The sequence below is a fragment of the Phoca vitulina genome, unplaced genomic scaffold (genome assembly GCF_004348235.1).
Source record: "Phoca vitulina isolate PV1807 unplaced genomic scaffold, GSC_HSeal_1.0 scaffold41, whole genome shotgun sequence".
Lineage (NCBI taxonomy): Eukaryota > Metazoa > Chordata > Mammalia > Carnivora > Phocidae > Phoca > Phoca vitulina.
Window position 1 is genome coordinate 10,633,635 of NW_022589744.1, and position 21,953 is coordinate 10,655,587.

At 47.8% G+C, this 21,953-nt stretch overlaps 1 protein-coding gene across 1 annotated transcript; it reads right to left on the bottom strand.

Annotated features, from left to right (window-relative positions):
* Nucleotides 1-12,493: 12,493 nt before the first annotated feature.
* LOC116648052 (CMRF35-like molecule 7) lies at nt 12,494-21,658 on the bottom strand. Its single transcript, XM_032429830.1, has 4 exons — nt 21,518-21,658; nt 15,671-16,000; nt 14,101-14,188; nt 12,494-13,446 (listed from the first exon to the last, which is right to left on the bottom strand). The coding sequence occupies exons 1-4, from the start codon at nt 21,555-21,557 to the stop codon at nt 13,302-13,304; spliced, it is 603 nt and encodes a 200-aa protein (XP_032285721.1). The 5' UTR covers nt 21,558-21,658; the 3' UTR covers nt 12,494-13,301.
* Nucleotides 21,659-21,953: the final 295 nt, after the last annotated feature.

A 21,953-nucleotide genomic window follows, 5' to 3' on the forward strand; every position in this document is an offset into this window, starting at 1 on the left:
TTTTTTTTCTTGTGAATTTTTGGCTCAACACAATGATTTAACATGTGGGGGTGTTGCTAGGGTGGGAGGAAAGGAGAAAGTGTGTGAGCAGCATAAGGACTTGAAGCCCAGCCGACAGACGGAGGTGTCAGTCCCCTGGAAGATTATTCCGTTAGATTATGAAGTGGGCCACAAGGGCCCCTGGTTTCATCCGGTTGGACCAATCCCCCAAGTGCTTTTGAGGTCAGGAAATGATGTTAAGAAATGAGAGATTATGAAGAGTCCTTTCCATGAAACATCACTTTGGTGAATTTACCCAAGTCTGGTCCTCATCCTTGCAAATCTAGAACCCAGGCTCCAGGCAAGTTGGGATGCTCAGTTTTATGAGACTCAACCCACGGGATTTATTTGGGGAACATTCCTTCCCAGGGATCTGAACGCCTTGACTGGTGCCCCAGCACGTCCTTCACTTTTCTGACGTCTGCTCACCAGCAGGTCGCCCGAGTGTGCAGAAGGTAGCTCATGAGCCTGGACAAGAACAGGTGTCCCTGCAATGCAGCCTCCCCTTCTGCAGCCAGGCTGGCCTCGAATGGCCCACTTGGTCTGTCTGTCTTTCTCTTAAAGATTTTATCTATTTATTTGAGAGAGAGCGCATGCACAAGCAGTGGGGGGAGGGGCAGAGGGGCAGAGGGAGAAAGAGAATCTCAAGCAGACTCCCCGCTGAGCGGGGAGCCCCATGCAATGCAGGGTTCGACCCCAGGGTCCCAGGATCATGACCTGAGCTGAAGGCAGACGCTCAACTGACTGAGCCACCCAGTCTCCATCTGCCTCTGTGTTCTATCCCAAATAATGTGATGTTGGCTTCACATTTTTGTCTAGAACAGAGTCTCTCAAACTTGGCACTATTCAGTTTATTTTTGAGTGATTGTTTTTAAAGATCTAAATCACATATGATATAGTTCACTCCGTGGTTCTCAGCGTATTCACAAATGGCGCGACCACCACCGCCGTTCAATTTCGGAACATTTTTGTTATTCCAAAAAAAACTCACCTCTGTACCCATCAGCAGTCACTAATTTACTTTCTGTCTCTACAGATCAATCTGTTCTGGACACTTCATGTACATGCCTACACAGGTGGCCTGTGATGTCTGACCTCTTTCATGCAGTATGTTTTCAAGGTTCATTCATGTTGTAACAGGGGTCAGTACTTCGTTCCTTTTTATGGCTGAGTCATAGCCCATGGTAACAGGTAGACCATATTTTGTTTATCCATTTGTCAATTGATGGACATTTGGATTGTTTCCACTTTTTGACTATTGTAAATAATGCTACTACGAACATTCATGAACAGATTTCCATGTGGACATATATTTTCAGTTCCCTTGGATATACACCTAGGAGTAGAGTTGTTTGCTCCTATGGTAACTCAATGCTTTGTTTTGTTTAACTATTGACATTTTGGATGAGGTCATCCTTTGCTGTGGGGAACTGTCCTGTGCATTGCAGGATGTTTAGCAGAATCTCTGGTCTTGACCGAGTAGATATTAGTAGCACCCTCCCTAAACACACACCACTTGTGACAACCAAAATAGTCTCAGACACTCACCAGATGTCCCTTGGGGGGAGGGGAAATCACCCCTGGTTGAGAACCTCTGGTTTAGAGGGTTCGTTTGGCTTATTAAGGTAAAGTCAAGTCATGACACTCGTCCTTTGGGCCCGGAAAACATTCTATGTGTCCTTCTAAACTTCTCCTCCCAGTCCCCCCAATGCCGAATTTTAATTTAAATTACCTTGTCCTTCTCACCACAAAACAGATTCTTAAGGATAGAGAACACACTGCTGGTTACCAGAGGGGAGGGGGTGGGGGGATGGGTGAAACAAGTGATGGGGTTGAAGGAGTGCTCCTGTGATGAGCACCCAGTGATGTACGGAAGTGTCGAATCACTGTGTGGTACACGTGAAGCTAATATTATTACACTGTATGCTAACTAACTGGAATTTATTTATTTACTTATTTATTTTGAATTTAAATAAAAACTTAAAAACTTAAAAAATAAATTACCTTGGGTGCTTGGGTGCCTCAGTCGGTTAAGCATCATCTGGCTCCCTGCTCCTCGGGGAGTCTGCTTCTCCCTCTCCCTCTGCCCTTCCCTCCTGCTTGTGCTCTCTCTCTCTCTATCTCTCTCTCTATTCTCTCTCAAATAAATAAATAAAACCTTAAAAAAATAAATTACCTTGTCCCCCTTTTCTGTCATTTCCTCCTTCCCTTATTTAGCATCTAATTGCTAACTGAGCTGGGTACCAGGGGCTGCCCACACCCAGGAGGGGCAGAGTAACAAAATACACAAAGTTCCTGCTTTGTAGCTTTCCTCTTCCTCCTACTCATCATCACCAATAAACATTTTTTGGTGCCCAACATGCAGAAAGAGGGATCAAGCATTCTCGAAATTTAAGATGAAAAGACTGTCAGAAACCAAGTCTATGCCCTCACCACACACAGGACATTGGGAGGACAGAAGCGGGGAGATCAGGGGAGAAGGTCACATCAGCACAAGGACCAGGATCCACACGTCCCGACCCAGCAATAGTGCTCTTTTGCTCCCATTATTCAGAATTGGGCATGTCTGTCCTGATATGATCAACACCCTAGGCTTTCTCAGGGAGCCGGATGAACCCAGCCTTTCCGGTTGATGTGCAATCCGAGGCAGAGTTTTTTGTTTCTTCTTTTTAAAATTATTTTTAGTCTTAAAAAGTTTCTTTTTGAGTTTAAAAGGATTCAAGAGAGTTGCCCAGGAGAGGAAAGACTAGAAAATCTTATAGTACCCCACCTGATTTTATTCTCAGTTCTTGATCTTAGCGGGATGACCTTAACTCTCTGACCCAAACCTGTTCCTCTAGCCTCCTGTCCCCTCCTCCTGCCGTCTTGAGAAGCCCCCCCTTCCCCAGATACTTCCCCAAGCAGCGCTGGGAGCAGCCTCAGAAACCTCCCTCTCTGGCTCTTGCTTCTCCTGGCAGCAAATCCCAACCTCACGTGGATGCTACCCCAGCACTGTCCAGTGGATGTAACGGGAACCACACGTGTAATTTAAAATTTCCTAGTAGCTACATTAAGAAGACTTTTTAAAAAGGTGAAAATAATTTTAGTAGTACATTTGATTTAACCTAGTACCCTCAAAATATTATCATTCGATGATATTGGAGATAGTAAATATTTTTTTTTCATAAAACATCTTCAACACCTAGTGTATATTTGACACTTATGGTACATCTCAGTGCAGACCAGCCACGTCTTCACATGCTCAGTAGCTGCGTGTGGCTTGTGGCTACCATATTGGTCTGGATGCTCATCACCCAGCTCCCAGCCCAGATCGCCCTGCATCTACCTCCTCCCCCCCACACCTCCAGCTGTGTCTTAATTTCACATATTAGAAAAGGCAATGGTGACAAAAACTTTCAGAGCTGGTCGAGTTTTGGAAACTTGACCACAAGCTTTGTCTTGATAACATTATAAGCAGAAGGCATGCAAAGTTCTTGCACTACCACTCCTGACTCCCTGTCACAACTCCGTCCTGCCTCTGACCAGCTGCCCTTCCTCACCAAGACTGTCATTTTCTTTCTTTGTGCCCTAAAAAAAATATTTTTGAAGGTGACAATTCTGCCCACCTTTCCTGTTTGACAGGGTACGATTCGTGTTGAATTTTTTTCCCCTTCCCATGTTGGCTTTATCAGGACCAGTTTCATCGGTGTTCATCTTATTTTTGGAACATTAATGCCATATGCTGGGTGGTGGAGACATGTATGATTCTGGGGTAGTATCTGTGGCACCAGCATGGGGATAGGCTGTCAGTCCTCTATTATCCTCGTAATATAATCTACATTTTGTTTTGTTTTCCCCAGGCCTGGTTGGTGTGGGTAGCAAATCGCAGGCACACATCACCAAATGAGACAAAAGCCTTCCACTTCCTGTATAAACTTGAGGGTCATATGTTGATAACATCTTGTGCGGTATCTGGCTGCTCTGTATAAATAGATGGTCACCAGTAGATGAGCAGTGATGTCTCTGAGGGTCAATTAGGTGTCTCTAATAAAGGATCAGACTAGACTCTACCATCACATACAGGGGACCTCCTAACTGGGAACTCTGGTCTGCACGTTGTAGAATTTCTGATTCTTCCTGCTCCCACATCCACACCAACAAAGCCCCGTCTTTCTTCGGCTGATGTCAGCTGAGGATATCCTGAGGACATACCTTCCCTGGGAACAGGGAAGAAAGCTGAGTCAAAGCCCATTAGTACTTGAAGGGCAGTTGTTCCCTGAGAAATCTGGAGAAATTTAGGAAAGAAATTGGCAGCTGAATAAAGCATTATTACTTTTTTGTTGTTGTTACCAGGGCCACAATTGCCTGGGTTTAACCTTAGAGCCTGGAAAGGGAGGATGGCTAATGCAAGACTGGAGCTGTGAGGAGCTTATACCCTCCAGGAGCCTTCTGTTTGCATGAAGGGAGTTGTCCTTGCTCTGGAGGAGACTGATCTGGCAAACCCAAGAGAGGAGGAAAGGGTCACACTCCCAAAGCTGCAGCCCACAGAGAGCCCCAGGCCTTGAGAGGTGGGTGTGGGAGCAGGGAGTTTGTCATGTTCACATAAACTGAGGTGCAGGGATTCAGGAAGACAAGAGATGAGCCAGAGAGTAGAGTGGGTTCTAGGAAGGTTTCTGCAGCAGACGTCTTGGTAGACACCTACCCAATTTCTGCTCCCCCAAGATAGAGCTGCCATCTTGTCTGGCTATCCCCACTTCCCCATGCAAATGAGTGATTGGTTGAAGGTGGTCACTTTCGTCTGAATCAGCCAATGAAGTGTCAGGGGAGATTTGATGGTCAGGACCCCTGATTTGCTTTCCCAGAAGTCCTGAGTCTGGGTGTGATCACTGTTTGCTTCATACTCTCTGGGGGAGAACCAGCCACAAGATGAAGGCAATGCCGAGACCATGATGCAAAGAGTAGGAAGCAACTTACACCATCCAACTCCAAGGGCATCCCCAAAAGCCAAACAAAGCGACTAAAACCCCAAAATGAATAGTTACCAGAGAAACCAGAGAGGAAGCTGTGGCTGCTTCCAGCTAAATGCTCTAATGAGGGGGGGGGGGCAGAGTTTTGGAATGAACTTGGAGTTTGGGGGACAATAGACTCAGCCCACCAAACAGGAGGAGGACCAGAATCCTTAAAGGGTCCATGTCCTCAGGAAAATTACCTGCTTGTGAACAAAGTGAAATGCTTAAAATAGTAATAGTAATAATAATGAATAACAACAGTAACCTCTCTATATCACAGGGAGAAAAAGTTCAGGGAGAAAAAGTTATTAACAATCCTGATAATATGAATAGTATCCTTTGAGAATTGTAAGCATGGGGTTGAGATTCAAATTTACCCTTCCCACACATGTAAGGAAACCCAAAGCAGGAAAACTTAAATTAAAATGATGTCCAGCAGAAGCAAACATAGATACCTCCCAGAGGGAAGCATCCTCAATTCGCATTTGGCTATGATAAATTTAGCCAAGTGCAAGCTCCACCTGTAATATTACCAAGCATAGAAGAAAACAAGTCACTGTAAGAGTCAGTAGAACCAAACTATAGATTTAAATCTCCAAAGACTTCTGCTCTTGAAATGACCTGATGAAGTATATAAAGTCTGTTAAATGGGCTTAAAGAAACCTAAGAGGGCATTACAAATATGACGAAGGGAGCAGAGACTATTCAACATTGACCTGGCAGGGTTGAAAAGCAACTGCATATAACATCTGGGAGGAAAAAAAAAAAAGAACATCTGGAAGGAGATAAATATAATAACTGAAATTAAAAACATAATGATTGTGCTATATAGCAGCTTTGTGACCGGAGGGGACATTATGATCTGGACAGGTTCACCCCAATGTAGGCATAGAGACAAGCAAATGGTACCCATGCAAGGGAGGCTATGAGGCATGGAAGCCAGAATGGAAGACCTACTTTGTGCCTACTCCAGTGGTTCTCCTCCAGTAGGATTTTGCCCCCAAGGAAAATTTGACAATATTGGGAGACAATTTTTGATTGTCACCCTTGGCAGAAGTGTTCCTGGCTCAGAGTGAGATGGGTCCAATAACTTTTCTTCCCTGCCAGACTATACACTTAAGAATTAAAAAAAAAAGCTTCATTGAGGTATAATTTATAATACAGTGAAAATCACTAATTGTAACTACACAGTTGGACAAGTTTTAGTAAATGGGTCCAGCTGTGAAATCACTACCACACTCAAATATGGAAATCTTCCATCACTCTGAAAAGTTCCCTTGTGCCCTTTTGCAGTCAGTCCATACCCCCACCTCCAGTCTCTGGCAACCACAGAGCTGCTTTAAAAAATTATAAATTTTTCCCCCTCTGTGTTTTATGTGAAATTCACCTAAAATGTGAATTTTAGATGAAATTAACCCAACATAAAGTGAACCATTTTAAAGTAATGTTGTGCAACCACCATGTCTATTTCGCTCCAAAACACTTTCCTTTTTTTTTTTTTTTTAAGATTTTATTTATTTGAGAGAGAGAGAAAGAGCACACATGAGCGGGGGTGGGGGAGGGGCAAAGGGAGAGGGAGAGGGAGAGAGAATCTCAAGCAGACTCCGCACTGAGCGTTGAGCCAGACGCTGGGGTCGATCTCACAACCCTGAGATCATGACCCGAGCTGAAACCAAAAGTTGAAGGCTCAACTGACGGAGCCACCCAGGCGCTCCTCTCCAAAATACTTACATCGCTGCAACAGAAACCCCAGGCAGTGGTCACTCCCCGGTGCCCTTTGCCTGGGCTCCAGGCAACCACCACTCTGTGTTGATGGTGGGGCAGTCTGAATTTGCCCCAGAGGCCAGCTTTCTTACTCCATTCTTGTTGCTACACGCAGAGACAGATTACATGAAACTCTCAGTTCCCAGTTCTGAGTGTGAACTCAGGTGGCTCACCCTGGGCTGGCACCGCTGAGCACTTCCCCCTGAGGGATCTAGAAACTTGTCCTTGACCTCGGCTTTCTCCCCATCCAGCTCTGTCTCCTGAATCATCCAAACTATTAATTCTTTCTTAAAAAGGAAGTAGCTTTTCCCATGAAACCAAGGTGTAAATCACATAGCTAATTCCCATGAATTCAACTTTGTCTTGGGGACTAGGCACAGAGGATTTTTTTTTAAATATATTTTCTGTTTTACCTGCCAGTCTAGACAAACTCCCTTCTGAGCCCCTTTCCAGGTCTTTTCTGGTCTGCCTTCAAGTAGTTTAGTGTTAAATTGTGTCTTCTATGAGAAGCAAGTGTCCTAAGGGGTCTGTCCTGTTGCCCAGATCTTCCGGATCTCCTCTCTCCTCTGTCTGGGAAGAGCTTTCAAAGAGTCTGTGTGGTCCTGGCTTCTCCCTGACTTCACCAAGCCCTTCTTCTTCATCGTCTTCTTCTCCTCCTCCTTCTTCTTTTTTTTTTTTTTTAAAGATTTTATTATTTGAGAGAGAGAGAAAGCATGAGCAGGGGTGAGAGGGAGAGGGAGAAACAGATTCCCTGATGAACAGGGAGCCTGATGTGGGGCTCGATCCCAGGACCCTGAGATCATGACTGAGCTGAAGTCAGATGCTTAACCGACAGAGCCACCCAGGTGGCCTTCACCAAGCACTTCTGAGAGTGGACCGAGGGCTCTGAGCGAACGTTTCACCAGCAGGGTCTTCTTGAATCCTTCTGATCACTCTATGAGACAGGATCTGCGGTCACCCCCATTTTACAGGTGAGGAAACAGATGGTTAGTGAAAGCAAATGGTCCCAGGTGGCAGGCAAGGAAGCTGCACAGCTGGGATGTGAACTCAGGTCTGTCTGATTTCAGAGGCCATAATGTGAACCATCACCCTATAGAGTCTCCCTCACAACTTCCTTGTCTTCAGATGTCTGTTTTTCACTGTGCCTGAGCTAAAGATATCCTCTTTTCTCTTATCTTGGTTGACATTTCTTGGTGACTATTTAAAACCTGTTAGTAAGCTTCTGGTTCATTGTAAATGCAGCCTCCCCCAGCTTCTCATTTCCTTGTTATAAGAATTTCTGTCTATTGCAAACATTGTGTGCAGGCATACTGGACGACTGGCTGAAGAAGAGGGTAATTTTTCTTTTTTTTTCCTTTTTCTTTCTTTCTTTCTTTTCTTTTTTTTTAGAGAGGGAGAGAGAGCATGTGTGCATGAGCAAGTGGGGGAGGGGCAGAGGGAAAGGGAGGGAGAGAGAGAATCCCAAGCAGGTTCCATGCTCAGCGTGGAGCCCAATGTGGGGCTCAATTTCATGACCCTGAGATCATGACCTGAGCCAGGTGCTTAACCAACTGAGCCATCCAGGTGCCCCAGGGGATAATTTTTCTGGCATCTTAGATGATACGCAGCAGGTTCCAGTGGCAGAAGCTTTGGGAATCCAGGTGTGATCTGTGTCACCCCTCAAAGCTCCCCATGGGAGGACGGAGACCCAAGAGCCCGGGGGCAAGTGAGGCTAGGTCCCACCCCAGAGGAGGCTATGGGTCAGCCAGAGGAAGGAGGGGCTGTCTCCACAGTTGCTTTAGAATCTGAGATTTATTTTTCTCCCAAAGTTTTCAGTATCTAATGCAAGGTCTTCGTCTTCTCACTAGTCTTTTTTTTTTTTTTCTAATAGACTTTATTTTTCAGATCAGCTTTAGATTCACAGCAAAGTTGAGCAGAAATACAGAGTTCCCACATGCCCCTGCCCCAGCCCAGCCTCCCAACCATCAACCTCCTGCTCCAGAATGGTACATTTGTTACATACGATTGATGAGCCAGCATTGACATGTCATTATTACACAAGAACATAGTTTACATTAGGACTCACTCTTGGTTTTGTACATTCTATGAGCTTAGACAAAGTGTGTCCATGATTACGGAATCCTACAGAGTACTTACACTGCCCTAAAAGTCCTGGTGCTCCCCCTTTTCATCCCTCTCTCCTTCTAATCCCTGGCAACCACTGATCTCTTTACTGTCTCCATAGTTTTGCCTTTTCCAGAATGTCATATAGTTAGAATCATACAGTATGTAGCCTTTTCAGATTGCCTTCTTTCATTTAATAATAGAACTTTATGGTTCCTCCATGTCTTTTTGTGGCCTGATAGTTCATTTATTTCTAGTGTTGAATAATATTCCATTCTCTGGATGGACCACAGTTTATTTGTTCATTCGCCTACTGAAAGATGTCTTGGTTGCTTCCAAGTTTTGGCAATTATGAATAAAGCTGCTATAAACATTTGTGTGCAGGCTTTTGTGTGGACATAAGTTTTCAGTTGATTTGAGTCAATACCAAGAATTGCTGGGTCACATGGTTAGAGTATGCTGAGTTTAGTGAGACACTTCCAAACTGTCTTAAAAGTACCTGTACCGGGCGCCTGGGTGGCTCAGTTGGTTAAGCGACTGCCTTCGGCTCAGGTCATGATCCTGGAGTCCCTGGATCGAGTCCCGCATCGGGCTCCCTGCTCAGCAAGGAGCCTGCTTCTCCCTCTGACCCTCCCCCCTCTCATGTGCTCTCCCTCTCTCATTCTCTCTGTCTCAAATAAATGAATAAAATCTTTAAAAAAAAAAAAAAAAAAAAAAAAAGTACCTGTACCATTTTGCATTCCCATCAGCAATGAACAAGAATTTCTGATGCTCCACATCCTTGCCAGAATTTAGTGTTGTCAGTGTTTTGGAATTTGGCCATTTTTTTTAATGTTTTTTTTTTTAATTTAAATTCAATTAATTGACATATAATGTATTATTGGTTTCAGAGGTAGAGGTCAGTGATTCATCAGTTCATATGATACCCAGTGCTCATTACATCATGTGCCCTCCTTAATATGTCCATCACCCAGTTACCCCTTCCCTCCACCCATGGATTTTGGCCATTCTAATATGTGTGTAGCAGTATCCTATTATTATTTTAATCCCGAGCTGGGCTTTCTCCATCAGGTCCAGTGGTGGCTGCCACAGGAGAACCCATGATTTTCCTCCTTAGTTGCAACCTTTCTCTTCAGTGATAAAAGGAGAGCAGTTGATATGAGAGCCTGCTCTTGCATTTCAAGCCAAATGTATAGAAGGAGACACCAAGGGGCTCCCCTCATTCATACAATATCAAACAATTCATCCATGTGCCCTGAAAACAGTGCTTCTCATTTCCTTGTTATAAGAATTTCTGTTATAAGAATCTCTCCCCCTAAACCCATGCTGTGAAGGCTAACAGGGAAGAGGCCTGGGGTCTGGGCTCCCTCATCCTCTTGCTGGAAGGGCACCATTTGCTGCCCAGCATCATCTCCATCCCAGCTCCTAAATTGCTGGTCACCTTACTTTAAACCTTTTCTGAGCTTAACCCCCTGCCCGCCTCCTGCCAGCCCCGACTGGGTTCATGAATCACCCTTGAATCTGTGCAGCCCCATGATTGGGACCAACTCAGCATGGCCAAGCCAGGAGGCGTCCTGAGGGTGGAGGCCAGTCTCAGGTCCCAAGAGATGGGACCACTGTCCAGTGGGGAGCTGGGAGGAAGATTTTGGGGAATTAGGACCAAGGCTGCTGTTCCCATTGAAAGCATGGGTTTGCGGCCAGGTCAGACCCTTACCCCTTCCTTATTCATCCACCCATGCATTCCTTCAACAAATGTAACTAAAGTACCTGTTAAGTCCGGGCACTGTACCTGGATCCCCATTCTGGGTGGAGACTTGACTCCCAGACAGCCTGGGTGCAGAGCAGGGGGACATAAGCAGACCAGCTGTGGGGATCTGGAAAGCCTAGGGCCAGTGGAAGAAGGCATACCAGTGAGCTGTATGGGGAGATGCTTCAGAGGATAGGCGGAGGGTGCTGGAAACTTCTTCCTTTAACCTCATTTATTAAGAAAACACCATTCAGGACATATCTAGCATCAAGAAGAACGAACGCCACATCCCAGGTGGAAGTAGTGGCCCTTCCCACCGTGGTGTCCTTCCCGGGGCGGGGGGGGTAGGGGCTGCTGCTTCCCCTGACCCCGACCAGCTTCTCCCTGCTCTTGATGAACTTCCTCTGTGGTTGCAAAGCTGCTCAGAAGTCAGGGAGAAAAAAACATAAAAAAAGAAAAAAAAGGAAGTAAGAACCCACAAGGAGGAACTCACGGGGAAGGAGAAGTTATGCTTTCTTCTTAAAAGAGCAATCGGCTCCTGCTCTCTCCACTTCTCTGCTTCCACTAACTCCTGGTTACGATGTGTGCTCGAGCGAGCACATGAGGAGCTGTACCAGTCTAGAGCTGTTTATGGGCACAGGGGCTTTGGCACCAGGCTCCTAGTGGAAACACATTTGCTGGAAAATGCTATCCTGCCCCAGTGGCTGTCTTTCTCCCTACCCCAGACAGCGGGTGTTAAGAGGCAAGTTTTGCTTCACCATATTCATGGGAACCCAAGGGGAAGTTTCCAGAAGTGTGTGTGTGTGTGTGTGTGTGTGTGTGTGGTGGGGGTGGTGTTCAGGACAGACCACAGATGCCTACTCCAGTGCATTCTCTTTCATGATGTCATGAGAGTAACAACCCAACCACAGAATCTCCAAAGACACAGGGGTCATTGAATATCAACAGTAAGACACTGGGAAAAGCAATTGCCAATGGCCTTGCACCCATTTGGGCCAGCTGGTGAAGCTGCTGGGCTCTGGCTTTGCCCCCCAAGAGCTGCTTGTCACCCGAGTCTGGTCGCATCTTGGGGAGGCTGGATCCAAGGAAGTAGTCACAGAGAGGGACCTTTGGAGCTGGTGGACTAAGGACCTTGGTCCCCAAACAGGGTGACTCAAAGGCTCTTAGTCTGGCTCAAAATTTATCCTCTCTGAGCACAGTGGAATTTTCAGGCCCACCACTGACCAGAGCCCTACACCCAATGAAAGTGGGAGAAAGTTTCTCATTGACTGAAGGACAAAGAGAGGGGACTCTCGCTTCCCTGTGGGGAGGGGAGGTTCCAGCTACCACGCTAGGGACAGGGATTCCTGTCTCCTTTATCCCCTGGTGAGGCACCTTCCCATGACCTCCTGAGGCTGAGAACCAAGGCCTACATATAAGGACAAATAAGAGGGTGGGCACATCCTCCCAGGACGTTCAGAGGGAAACACTCCCCATAGAACCAAGGGCTGGGGCGTGGGGGAAAATGGGATGATGTTGCTCAGAGGGCACAAACTTTCAGTTATAAGCTAGGTTCTGGGTTTAGTATAGTTCCTATAGTATGATGACCATAGTTAATAATACTGTGTTGTATACTTGAAATTTGCTAAGAGGGTAGATCTGAAGTGTTCTTCCCACATCAAAAAAAAAAAAAAAAAAAAAGGATAAATATGTAAAGTGATGAGTGTGTTAATGAAGTAGGTTGTGGTGTTCATTTCACAAGGCGTATATATGTTAAATCATCACTTTGTGACCCTTTAAAAAATCACATTTACACCTTAAATACATACAGTTTTATTTGTCAATTATAGCTCAATAAAGCTGCAGGGGCAAACAAAGGGAAACATTCCAAACTGGTGTGTTTGTGTGTGTTTGCATGTGGGTAGACACATCTCAAATGGGGCTATTCCTTCTCACGGGAGGTGGCGCTCCCTTCGGTGGAAGGACCCATGGTCCCTGAGGTGTAAAGTGACCAAGTCCACCCAAATGGACAAATGAAAAAAATGTCATTTATCACAGACATTTTTAATTATTAAGATTATTGAAACAAATTAATTATGAAGATTATTAAAATATCATCATGTAGGGGAGGCCACATCATTTCCCTCAGATGGTTTTCCTGACTGCCCTCCCCAACCTTGAAGTAGTTTCTGAGGCCCATCTTGACTGGCTTAAGAAAAAACCCTTATATATCAGAAGCTCAGACATAGAGCGGGCTGAGCTGGTCTCAGGAGTGAAGGAGACCAGGGCGTGGGCAGGGCTCCATCTCTCTGTCTCTGTCTGCACCCCTATTGCTTCTCTCTGTGCTTCAGTCACTCACGTCATGCCCCAGCTTCTTCCAGCAGAGAGGACGCGGCTTGGGTCCCACCCCAGCAGCTCCGACCATGAGCCCCAGCCCCACGTTGGGTAGGGTGGGGCATTTGCTACCCGAAGGAGTAGGAAAAGTCCAGGGAGACATGACACCTCAAGAGGGCCCCAAGTTGTGTCCCTGAGCTGTGTAGAGCTGAGAGGGTGCCCGGCCAGCCCTTCAGTGCCTCCAGCCTCAGTCACTGCCTCCCGAGGACCCAGAGGCATTTCTTCCACGGCCTATGTCTCCTCTGGAAATGGGGTCCCAGGGCGGAAGATTCCACTCATCCGTCTGTCTAAGGGGCTGTGTCTCTGACGAGATCAGAGGACAAGTTCATACAGATGGACGGTCTCTGCTGAGGCCCCTTCAACCAAAGGACAGCACCGACCAATGCGAGCAAGATGGGCACCTTCAGGAACACCAGGAGAATGTAGTGGTGCCTGCAAGAGGGGACAGAGCCGTCAGAGCCCTAGGCCCCCCCGGCCCCGTCACTCCCAGTGCCCTGACAGTGGGGAGCATTGGCCAGCCCTGCAAAGCCTGTGACCCTGGGCCTGGCAGCCCCACTCTGAAGACCCCCGTGAACCTGCTCAGTGGCTCAACCATGAGGGCTCCTCGGAAGGAACTTCACCTTGTTGGTTTTGCTTTGCTCTGGGCCCACCTTCCTTTCTAATTGCACCCCCTGCAGCTTCCCTTTCCCGAAGTGCATCTCCGCACCTTAGGGTCGCCCGCGACAGGCTGTGTGCCTTTGCCACCCCGAAAATGCCAGTTCCAGGCGGCTGAGCCACGCTCCTGCCCCACGGCACCCGGTGCCTTGCACCGTGGGGATTTTGTCTTATCTCCCCTTGGCACGCTCGAGGTCATCAGGGCTTTTTTTGTCAACAACTGAATATAGAGAAAGGTTCTGCAGAATGGCTTCCTGGGGAGGGTGGAATGGGGAGATGGGGGGTGAGGGGCAACACGGGCAGGAGCGAGTTGGTGGGGGGGTGGCTTTGGGCCTTGAGCCTGGCTGTGACAGCTCTGGCGTCCCATGAGGGTGCAGACGCAGAGTAGGAGAGGCCCCAGGTAGGGGCAGGGTAAGGACGGCCACCACTCACCTGATGTAGGAGTCGGACAACACCCCTGCAGGGCCGCTGGTAGTTGTTCTAGAGAGCAGGCTCGCCCAGGTGCTCAGAACCATGCCCACTAGACACAGGCAGAGTCGGTCACAGGTTATAGGGACAGACGGGGGCTCATGGGCGGCTCCCAGGGTCCTGCCCCCGCCCCCTCCGGGAAGCCACCCTGCCCCTGGACTGGGAAGCTGGATATAGTCCCCAGGCTTCTCCCTTTCTGCTGGGTTTTCTTTTTCTTTTTCTTTTTTTTTTTTTTAAGATTTTGTTTATTTATCTTAGAGGGAGGTGGAAAGACAGAGGGAGAGGGAGAGGGAGAGAATCTCAAGCAGACTCCCCGCTGAGCACAGAGCCCAACACGGGGCTCTATCTTACCACCCTGAGATCATGACCTGAGCCGAAACCAAGAAGCAGATGCTTAACAGACTGTGCGGCCCAGGCACCCTCTGCTGAGTTTTCTGAACCACCACTTAGTCGCTTTCCATCAACTCGGGTGTGGCACGAAGAAATAAAAAGGAAACAGGAGCCTGCACTCTTGCTCTGGGAGGTGCTTCTGGGGAGAGAGATCTGTCTTTCCACTTCTCTCCACTTACCCCTCTAGGTGGGACTTTAGCCAGGGGGGAAACATTGCTGGTCCTCAAGCAGTGCCTGAGCTGGGCTCAAGGACATGTGGTTCTGGAAATGGAGTGCCCAGGTATTGGGGTGATAAGGAAGAGGAGGAGGACTCCAGAGGGCTGGTGAATAAGAGGGCACATTCTGGTTCAATCGTGAGCAATGGCTGTGATAAATTAAACATCTTTATGAGAAACTATGAAGACAGTTTGTGATCGGCTACTTGGTCATGGATTCCTGAGACCAGCTTGGCACTGAGTGTCCATGACCTATTTTTTAGTTGAGTCCTGGGCCTGAGGAGACCCCAGGACAGCCAGAGGGGTCCCTGATGTTGGCATAATGATCAAAGCCTTCCTTTCTCCTTACAGCAACCACTGTTACTTGAGCCCCTTCCTGGGTTCCTCTAATTCCTTGCTTGTTCTTATACTGCCAGGGAAAGTAGTGGGCAGGGCGGCTGGGGGCCCAGAGAGGAGGGGCACTGTCGAGTGCCCAGAGCTACTCTGTGTTGGCCAGGTTCTTGAGGTTCAGTGCTGGGACACTCTGGGCTTCCCCAGGTGTCTCCCCTGCCCCTCTCTGTGTAGTGACGGGTCTGGAGTATGACTACCAGTGACCACTGCCTGGAGCAATGCCCTGGGATCCAAGGCATCCAAGGTCCACCCATACATCTGATGAGAGACTGTGGGGCTGCCAGGGTTGTGGGTCCCCAGGAGAGCTGGCCTGGGCCATGGGCAATGAAGGTGGGGTCCACGTCCCCACCCCTACCCCAAGACCTGCCAGCCTTGCATGCATCAGCCAGATGCCTCAGGTGACCTCAGGGACTGTGATGGGGACCCTGTTCTCAGGTACTCAGCCATTTCTCTTCTGCCCTTGCGGAGGGGAAGCAGAAGCCCTCACTCTTTCTGTCCTGAGCATGAGGGCCTCACTGCGTAAATGAGAAAGTTCTTACCTGGGTCAATGGTCACTTTGATAGATGTCCCAAGGTCGGGTCCATGTCTGCTAATCCCACACCAGTAAGTGTCTGTGTCATCTCGCCTGACGTCCTCCATGGTCACAGTGAACAAGTGGTGACTCTGGTTGTCCCTGATGGACACACGGTCTCTCTTCATTACTTGCTCTGATCCATTGGTTTGAACAAGGATCTGGCATGATATCCAGTCTGCTCCGCGACACCACCACTTCTCGTAAGTCTCCCATTCTGCTGTATAGTGACACTGCATGCTCACCGAGCCCCCTTCTAGACCCCTCACGGACTCTGGGCCTTGGATGGAGAAACAGCCTGGAAAACAGAATCCCAAGATACAACTCCTACCACCTTGAGCCAGGCCTGGTCTGGGAGCCCCATGGGCTCAAGTGGCCCCAGATTGGTGTCCAGGGATGGAGCCAGGGTCCGGGCCTTTGCAGCCACCTCCTAGCTGACCCCAAAGATCTGCCTCCTCTGTCCAGCTTCCCCATCAGCTCCCGCAGTGATAATGTCCAGCCTCTTCGGTCCTCACTTCCCTGGTCCTGCCCACAGTGTCACCACTCCCGACTTTCTGACACTGTCTTTCTTGGCTTTGAAACTTCGTCCTCATCCACTGTCCTCCTTCTCCGACTGCTCATCTCTGAGGCCTCTACTGATTTCTCTTCCTCCCTCTTTAAATCTTGGTGCAAAAATGATATGTTGGTAAATACTTAAAAACTAGCCCTCTGGGAAGAAAATCTCCATTTGTAGCATTTTCCAGTTTCTGTAGTGTAAATATTCCCACCCCGGTTGATCTCAGGCAGTCAGTGCAATGTCACTGGACACACAGCTGAGAAGAGTCAGTTCTTGCAAGCCAGTGTGAACCAGCCCCAGAGCGCTGCAGGGGGAGCCCAGGGGTCCCTCTCCAGTCCTCATTTTGTCCCACTTTATTACACCCCCATGGAGGGATTCTCCCTTCCTCTGATTTTGGTTATTGCCAACACGCTGATGGTTCCCCAAATCCATGTTTGTGGTCCACATTCTTTCCTTAGCTCCAGCCTACTGTTTCCAAATACACACTGTACATCACTACCCCAAAGTCAATAGTCATAGGACTAAATCCACCCTGAACTTGGTCTGCTGCAGTATTTCCTCTCTCCCTTGGAGGGCTCACGTGGCGGACTAGCAAAGGTCTGTGGGGGAGTGGGACGGGTTAGGGACAAGCACAAGTGGAAAGGGTATCGTGCTGCTCTGGGGATTGACTCCAGTCAAGCTGACCATATGTGACTGGACAGACACTCTTTGTCCTTGGCAATGAGCTCTTGTGCCTTGATCACATGGAACTGAACAAGCAGGGAGAAGCAGAGAAACACAGTGGAAGCATCTCCTGACTGTCTTAGTCCCAGAGCCTCAGGGTCAGGCCAGGGGGGTGGGGGTTGTCCCCATGGGGCCGCAGGAGTCAGGTCTGTTGCACCAGGAAGGTGCTAGTGCTCTTTTAGTTCATTTGAGGTTTGTATTTGTGCTCAGTAGAATTATGCTCCCCAAAGATGTTGACATCGTAATCCCAAGAACGTGTGAGGTGGGGCAATTATCCTGGGTTATTTAGTTGGGTCCGACGTCATCAGAAGGGTTCGTATAAGATGAAAAAAGAGTTAGTGTCAGAGTCAGAGGGAGAGTGGAAGATGCTATGTTCCTGGCTTAGAAGATAGATAAAAGGATCGTGAGCCAAGGAATGTGGGCAGCCTCTGGAAGCTGAAAAAGGTGAGAAAGCAGATTCTTCCCTAGAACCTCCAAAGGGAATACAATCTTGCCTACACTTTGATTTTAGCCAGTAAGACCATTTTGGACTTCTGACTTTCAGAACTGTAAGATAATAAATTTTGTCATTTCAGGCCACTAAGTTTGTGGTCATTTGTTACAGCAGCCATTGGAAATAAACTTAGTATTCCACCAGCAGAACTAACTCTACTCTCTTCAAACCAACAGCGTTACTAGCACACCTGACAAAGAACTTGGCATCTCCATTGATCCTGTCCTTCTCTTCTCCCTCTACAACTGATTGGCTAGCCATTTAGTCAACTCTACCTCAAAAATGCTTCTCAAAATGATTTCCTTTTTTCTTCCCCTACTGTCACGGTTCGTGATGACAGCATGACATAGCAGAAAGAGAGTGAATTTGGACACAGAAGGCACGTCTACCACACACTACTTGGGAAATCTTGGGTAAGCTACTTCACCTCCCTGGGTCTTGCTTCTCTATTTGTAAATTGGCTATGCTACTTTCCACTTTGCAGGTTGTTGTAAGACTTGGGTATGTGTCAAACCGCAGATACTCTTTTGAAGTATCAGTGAGAGCCTGTCACCAGGTCAGGAGCTCATCTGGTGCCTGGATCACGGCCGTAGCATCCAGAAAGGCTTCTCCAGCTCCTGTTGCACTCCCTTCTTCAATGTCCTCTGCATGTCACTGCTGGAGTTACGTGCTGAAATTGTTCCCACCTTGTCCTCAGCTGCACTTGTCATGAGCAGGATTTCAGGATCTCTTCGGCAACCACTCCCCAGTGCCTCAGAATGATTTAAAATGCTTTTGTTGGGCATTCAACTTCTTTTTTTTTTCCATTTCAGATCCAAGTTCTCTGACCAGCACCATTTCCTGCTCCTCCCTGCCTTCCACTGGACCTTATAACCCACCCCCACTTTTCTCTTCCTCTGAGCCTGATGAGCCTTCCCAGGCGCTATGGTCACTGCGCATGTCCTTCCTTCCACCTGGAAACCCTTCTCCGAGCCCAGCCTGCCTACTGATCACCTTATTCCCTTTCCCAACTAGAATTGCTTCCTCCCGTTGCTCCATGCCCTTATAGGAACCTGAGTGCCACACTGGTATTTTGTTACCATTACCAGTCTCTCTCTCTCTCTGTCTCCCTTACTAGGACGCTCTGTCCTGAGGGGCAGAGACTTTGGGTTTGTGTTTTCTCTCTTCTCCAGCCCCAGTCCCCATGTCTTGCATGGTATCTGGATTCTGGAAGGTATCAATAAATTTTATGATTGTTTTTGAGAAGGCGCTGGCTGTCATGATCTTGGACATAATAATTTTTATTGTGGCGTGGACTATAATTTCCACACCAGGGGACACTGAAATATGAGGCTGCTAATTGCAGTGCTAATGTAACACGCAATAGACTCTGGAAGCAAATTCAAACACAGGCTAATAAATTACCGTCCACCCATACCAACATTAAAAGAAAAAGACAAATCACAAATCATAATAGGGAAGATGTCCCAGATACATTACTATTAGGTTTTTTAAAAGTTGCCTAACAGAGTGTTTGGATTCCTTTTCTGTGTTTTTCTGTGGTGCATGCATAGAAAAAATTGAACACTAAGTGTTGTAAACTCTTAACAGTGGTCACTGCTGAACCTGGGGTTTGGGGTGAAGTTTCCCTTTCTAAATCATATATTTCTATTATGTGTAAATGTTTACAATATCATTAACTGATAAAAACAACTAAGAAAAAAAATTTTAATAATTGAAAGGACTCAATTAGGAAAAAGATTGCTAAGAGACAGTAATTGATGTCAATGAAAATCAAATACAAGAGTTGGCAGAAAGGGTGGTTTTCTTTCTTAAGACAACAATAGCAACAACACAGCTACGATCCAAAGCTGAGGGTCAGTTAGATGGTATTTTCCAACAATCAAAAATAAGATTAGAGATGTTGCTGCTTCGAAATAGAAGTTTCATCAATCCCAACTTTGCTAATTTAATCTGGCAGTAAAGCATTCATAATGTGATTTGGCTTGTTTTTGAACAAATATGTGGGAAGTTTTCATAAACACAGACTGTGATGGGGAGAACTATTAATCAGGTCTCTGTGTTTTGTCGAGAGTTGGTCTGATTGAAGGTGGAGATGCTAGGATAGCAGTCAGCTGGGAGCAGGACTCAGGAACAGGGCCAATGGGTTTTAAAAGCATAAGGCTGTTTGAATCTCAATTTTTCCTTTCCCTGACTCTGAGATGTAACCTCTCTCCTTCACGTCAATCCTTCGGGAAAGTTTGCTCCATGTGCACCACCCTTGTGTGAATAACCTTGTGTCAAAGTCAAGAAAATAGTTGAGCTCCCTGTCTTGGCTGATAGCAAGGCAACCAAGGGGAGAGCTCAGAGCAGGGGGCGTCATGGGGCATGGGATGTGCAAAGGGGTTTGAATCCACCTCGCTTTGCACAGATGGGGCAGGGCGTCCCTGCTGGTGTCCCCACACAGCCTGCCCAGCTCAAGTGCTGAAGAGTAGTTGCTGGTGTACAGGTCTGTGTCCCCCACTTGCAAACACTCACTGAGCACCATGGGTCTGTCTTGTTTCTGCAGCCAAGCCACCCTGCCCAAAGCCACAGAACAGCCACTGTGGGTCTCAGCCTTCATCTAGGGGAGAAGACTGTTTGGATCGGTGTGTGCATATAAGGGACACTGTGTGTGAGTGTGCGTGTGCACAAGTGTGTGTCTAACACTATATGAGTGTGTGAGCACACAGATGTGAATGGGGGCATGACTGCATATGGGTGTGTGCATCTGACTCCATTGTATGAGTGTGTTGTGTGTGGGAGCCCAGGCAGTTCACCTTTCCTCTTGGCCTCTGGGTGAGCTGGATGTTGGGGTTAAGAGAGAGAGCAGATGGGGGTCTTTGAATTCAAATGCAAAGCTAGAGTCCAGGGGGAGAGGCAGACATTCTGAACTGCTGTCCTTTGGGCATTCTGGGCTGTTCAGAGTCCTGCCTAAGGGGCATAGTGGTCACAGAGAAGCCACCCGTCTACAGGTATCATCACGGGGCTTCTGTCACTGATAAAATCAGAAATGGCCTTGACAACTTAAGAATGACCACAGCCCTTGTCTATTTACATCTGATCTGAATAGCAGAGTCCCCCAACATTACAGCTAGGAAGGGCATCAGAGACATTCCATTCACATCAGAAATCCAGGTCTTAGAACAAGGAGGGGGCTTGCCCATGTCATGCGCTCTTGTCAGGACTGGAACTCCAGTCTCCCAACTCCCTGGCTATGCCCTTTTTTGGGAACCCCTGTGGACCAGTCTGTTTTGCTAGAAAGTCTGTCTCCCAGCTCATAGAGAAGGCTGGGTGTGACCCACATGCACAGCATACATTGTGCAAACTTTTGGACTGACCCTAATGTCCTCTCGGTGTGTGTAGTAGCTTTCCACAGAGAAGATACATGACCCCCTCCCATCTCCCTCCTGGGTTCCTGAGCAATTTTCTCTTTGAAAGTCTCGGTTCCTGGGCATGGCGTCCAAGGTCCTTCTTAATCTTGTCTTGTGCATTTCCAACCTCACGGCCAACCAGTCACCCCAAGGCCCCTTGCACACTGAGGGCCTCTGTGCATGAATGCACCATCCTTTCTCAAGCCTCCATGTCTTGGTCAAGCAGTCCGCTCTCCCTGGAATGTTCTTCTCCCTTCTCTGCTTGAAGGGTTGATCCATTTCTTCAAGGCTCATCCAATGGATGGTGTCTGTATGGCTTTCTGTATCTCCTTCAGCCAGACCTGCTTGGGCCTCTGAGCACCCCTCCATCAATGCCTGCCATTGGGTTGCTCTTTATCTGCACATCTCACCCACTGAACTGTCTGGGGTCCCCTTTCTAATGGCCAGTCCTGTTCCTTTTTTCCCTTCAAGTCCTCAGGGCCTGGTGAATGCCTGGCACAAAGTAAGAACCCAGCGTGCTTTTGCTGAATTAATTAACTAAACCACCTCTCATTTCCCCAGATATGACACCTCCCCTTCTGCCTGGGATAGCTCTCGGTCCCCTGCCCTGCCCCAGGGGGACCAACTCCCCAGAGCCCCCACCGCACTCACCTGGGAGGCTGAGCAGGAGAAGAACTAGCCACAGCCGCATGGTCCTGGCTCCCAGGCTCCTTGACCCTCTGCCAAAAACTGGAGAGCACACTCGGATCCCAGTTGGACTCTCACAGCTCTGCCTGAGCCCAAGCTTGCACTTTGTTTGGATTGCCTTTGAATTTCTGACCCACTCACTTCCTTTTGTAAAGTATTTCCTGCTTTTAATTATTCAGCAAATTGAGTGTCATTTCTTGGAAGGGCTGGGGCACAGGACATAGAAGTCACTGCCACATAGGAAAGAGGAAACCGGGCTGTATGGAGTGAGGAGGGGCAGGGTATGTGTCTGCAACAAGGGCAGACCAGGGGGCATCTGGCCTACGAGGCTTTGCGTCCAAGGGGTACAATAGTCTGGGTGTCAACTCCAGAAATGTTTCTCTACCACAGCAATGGGTCC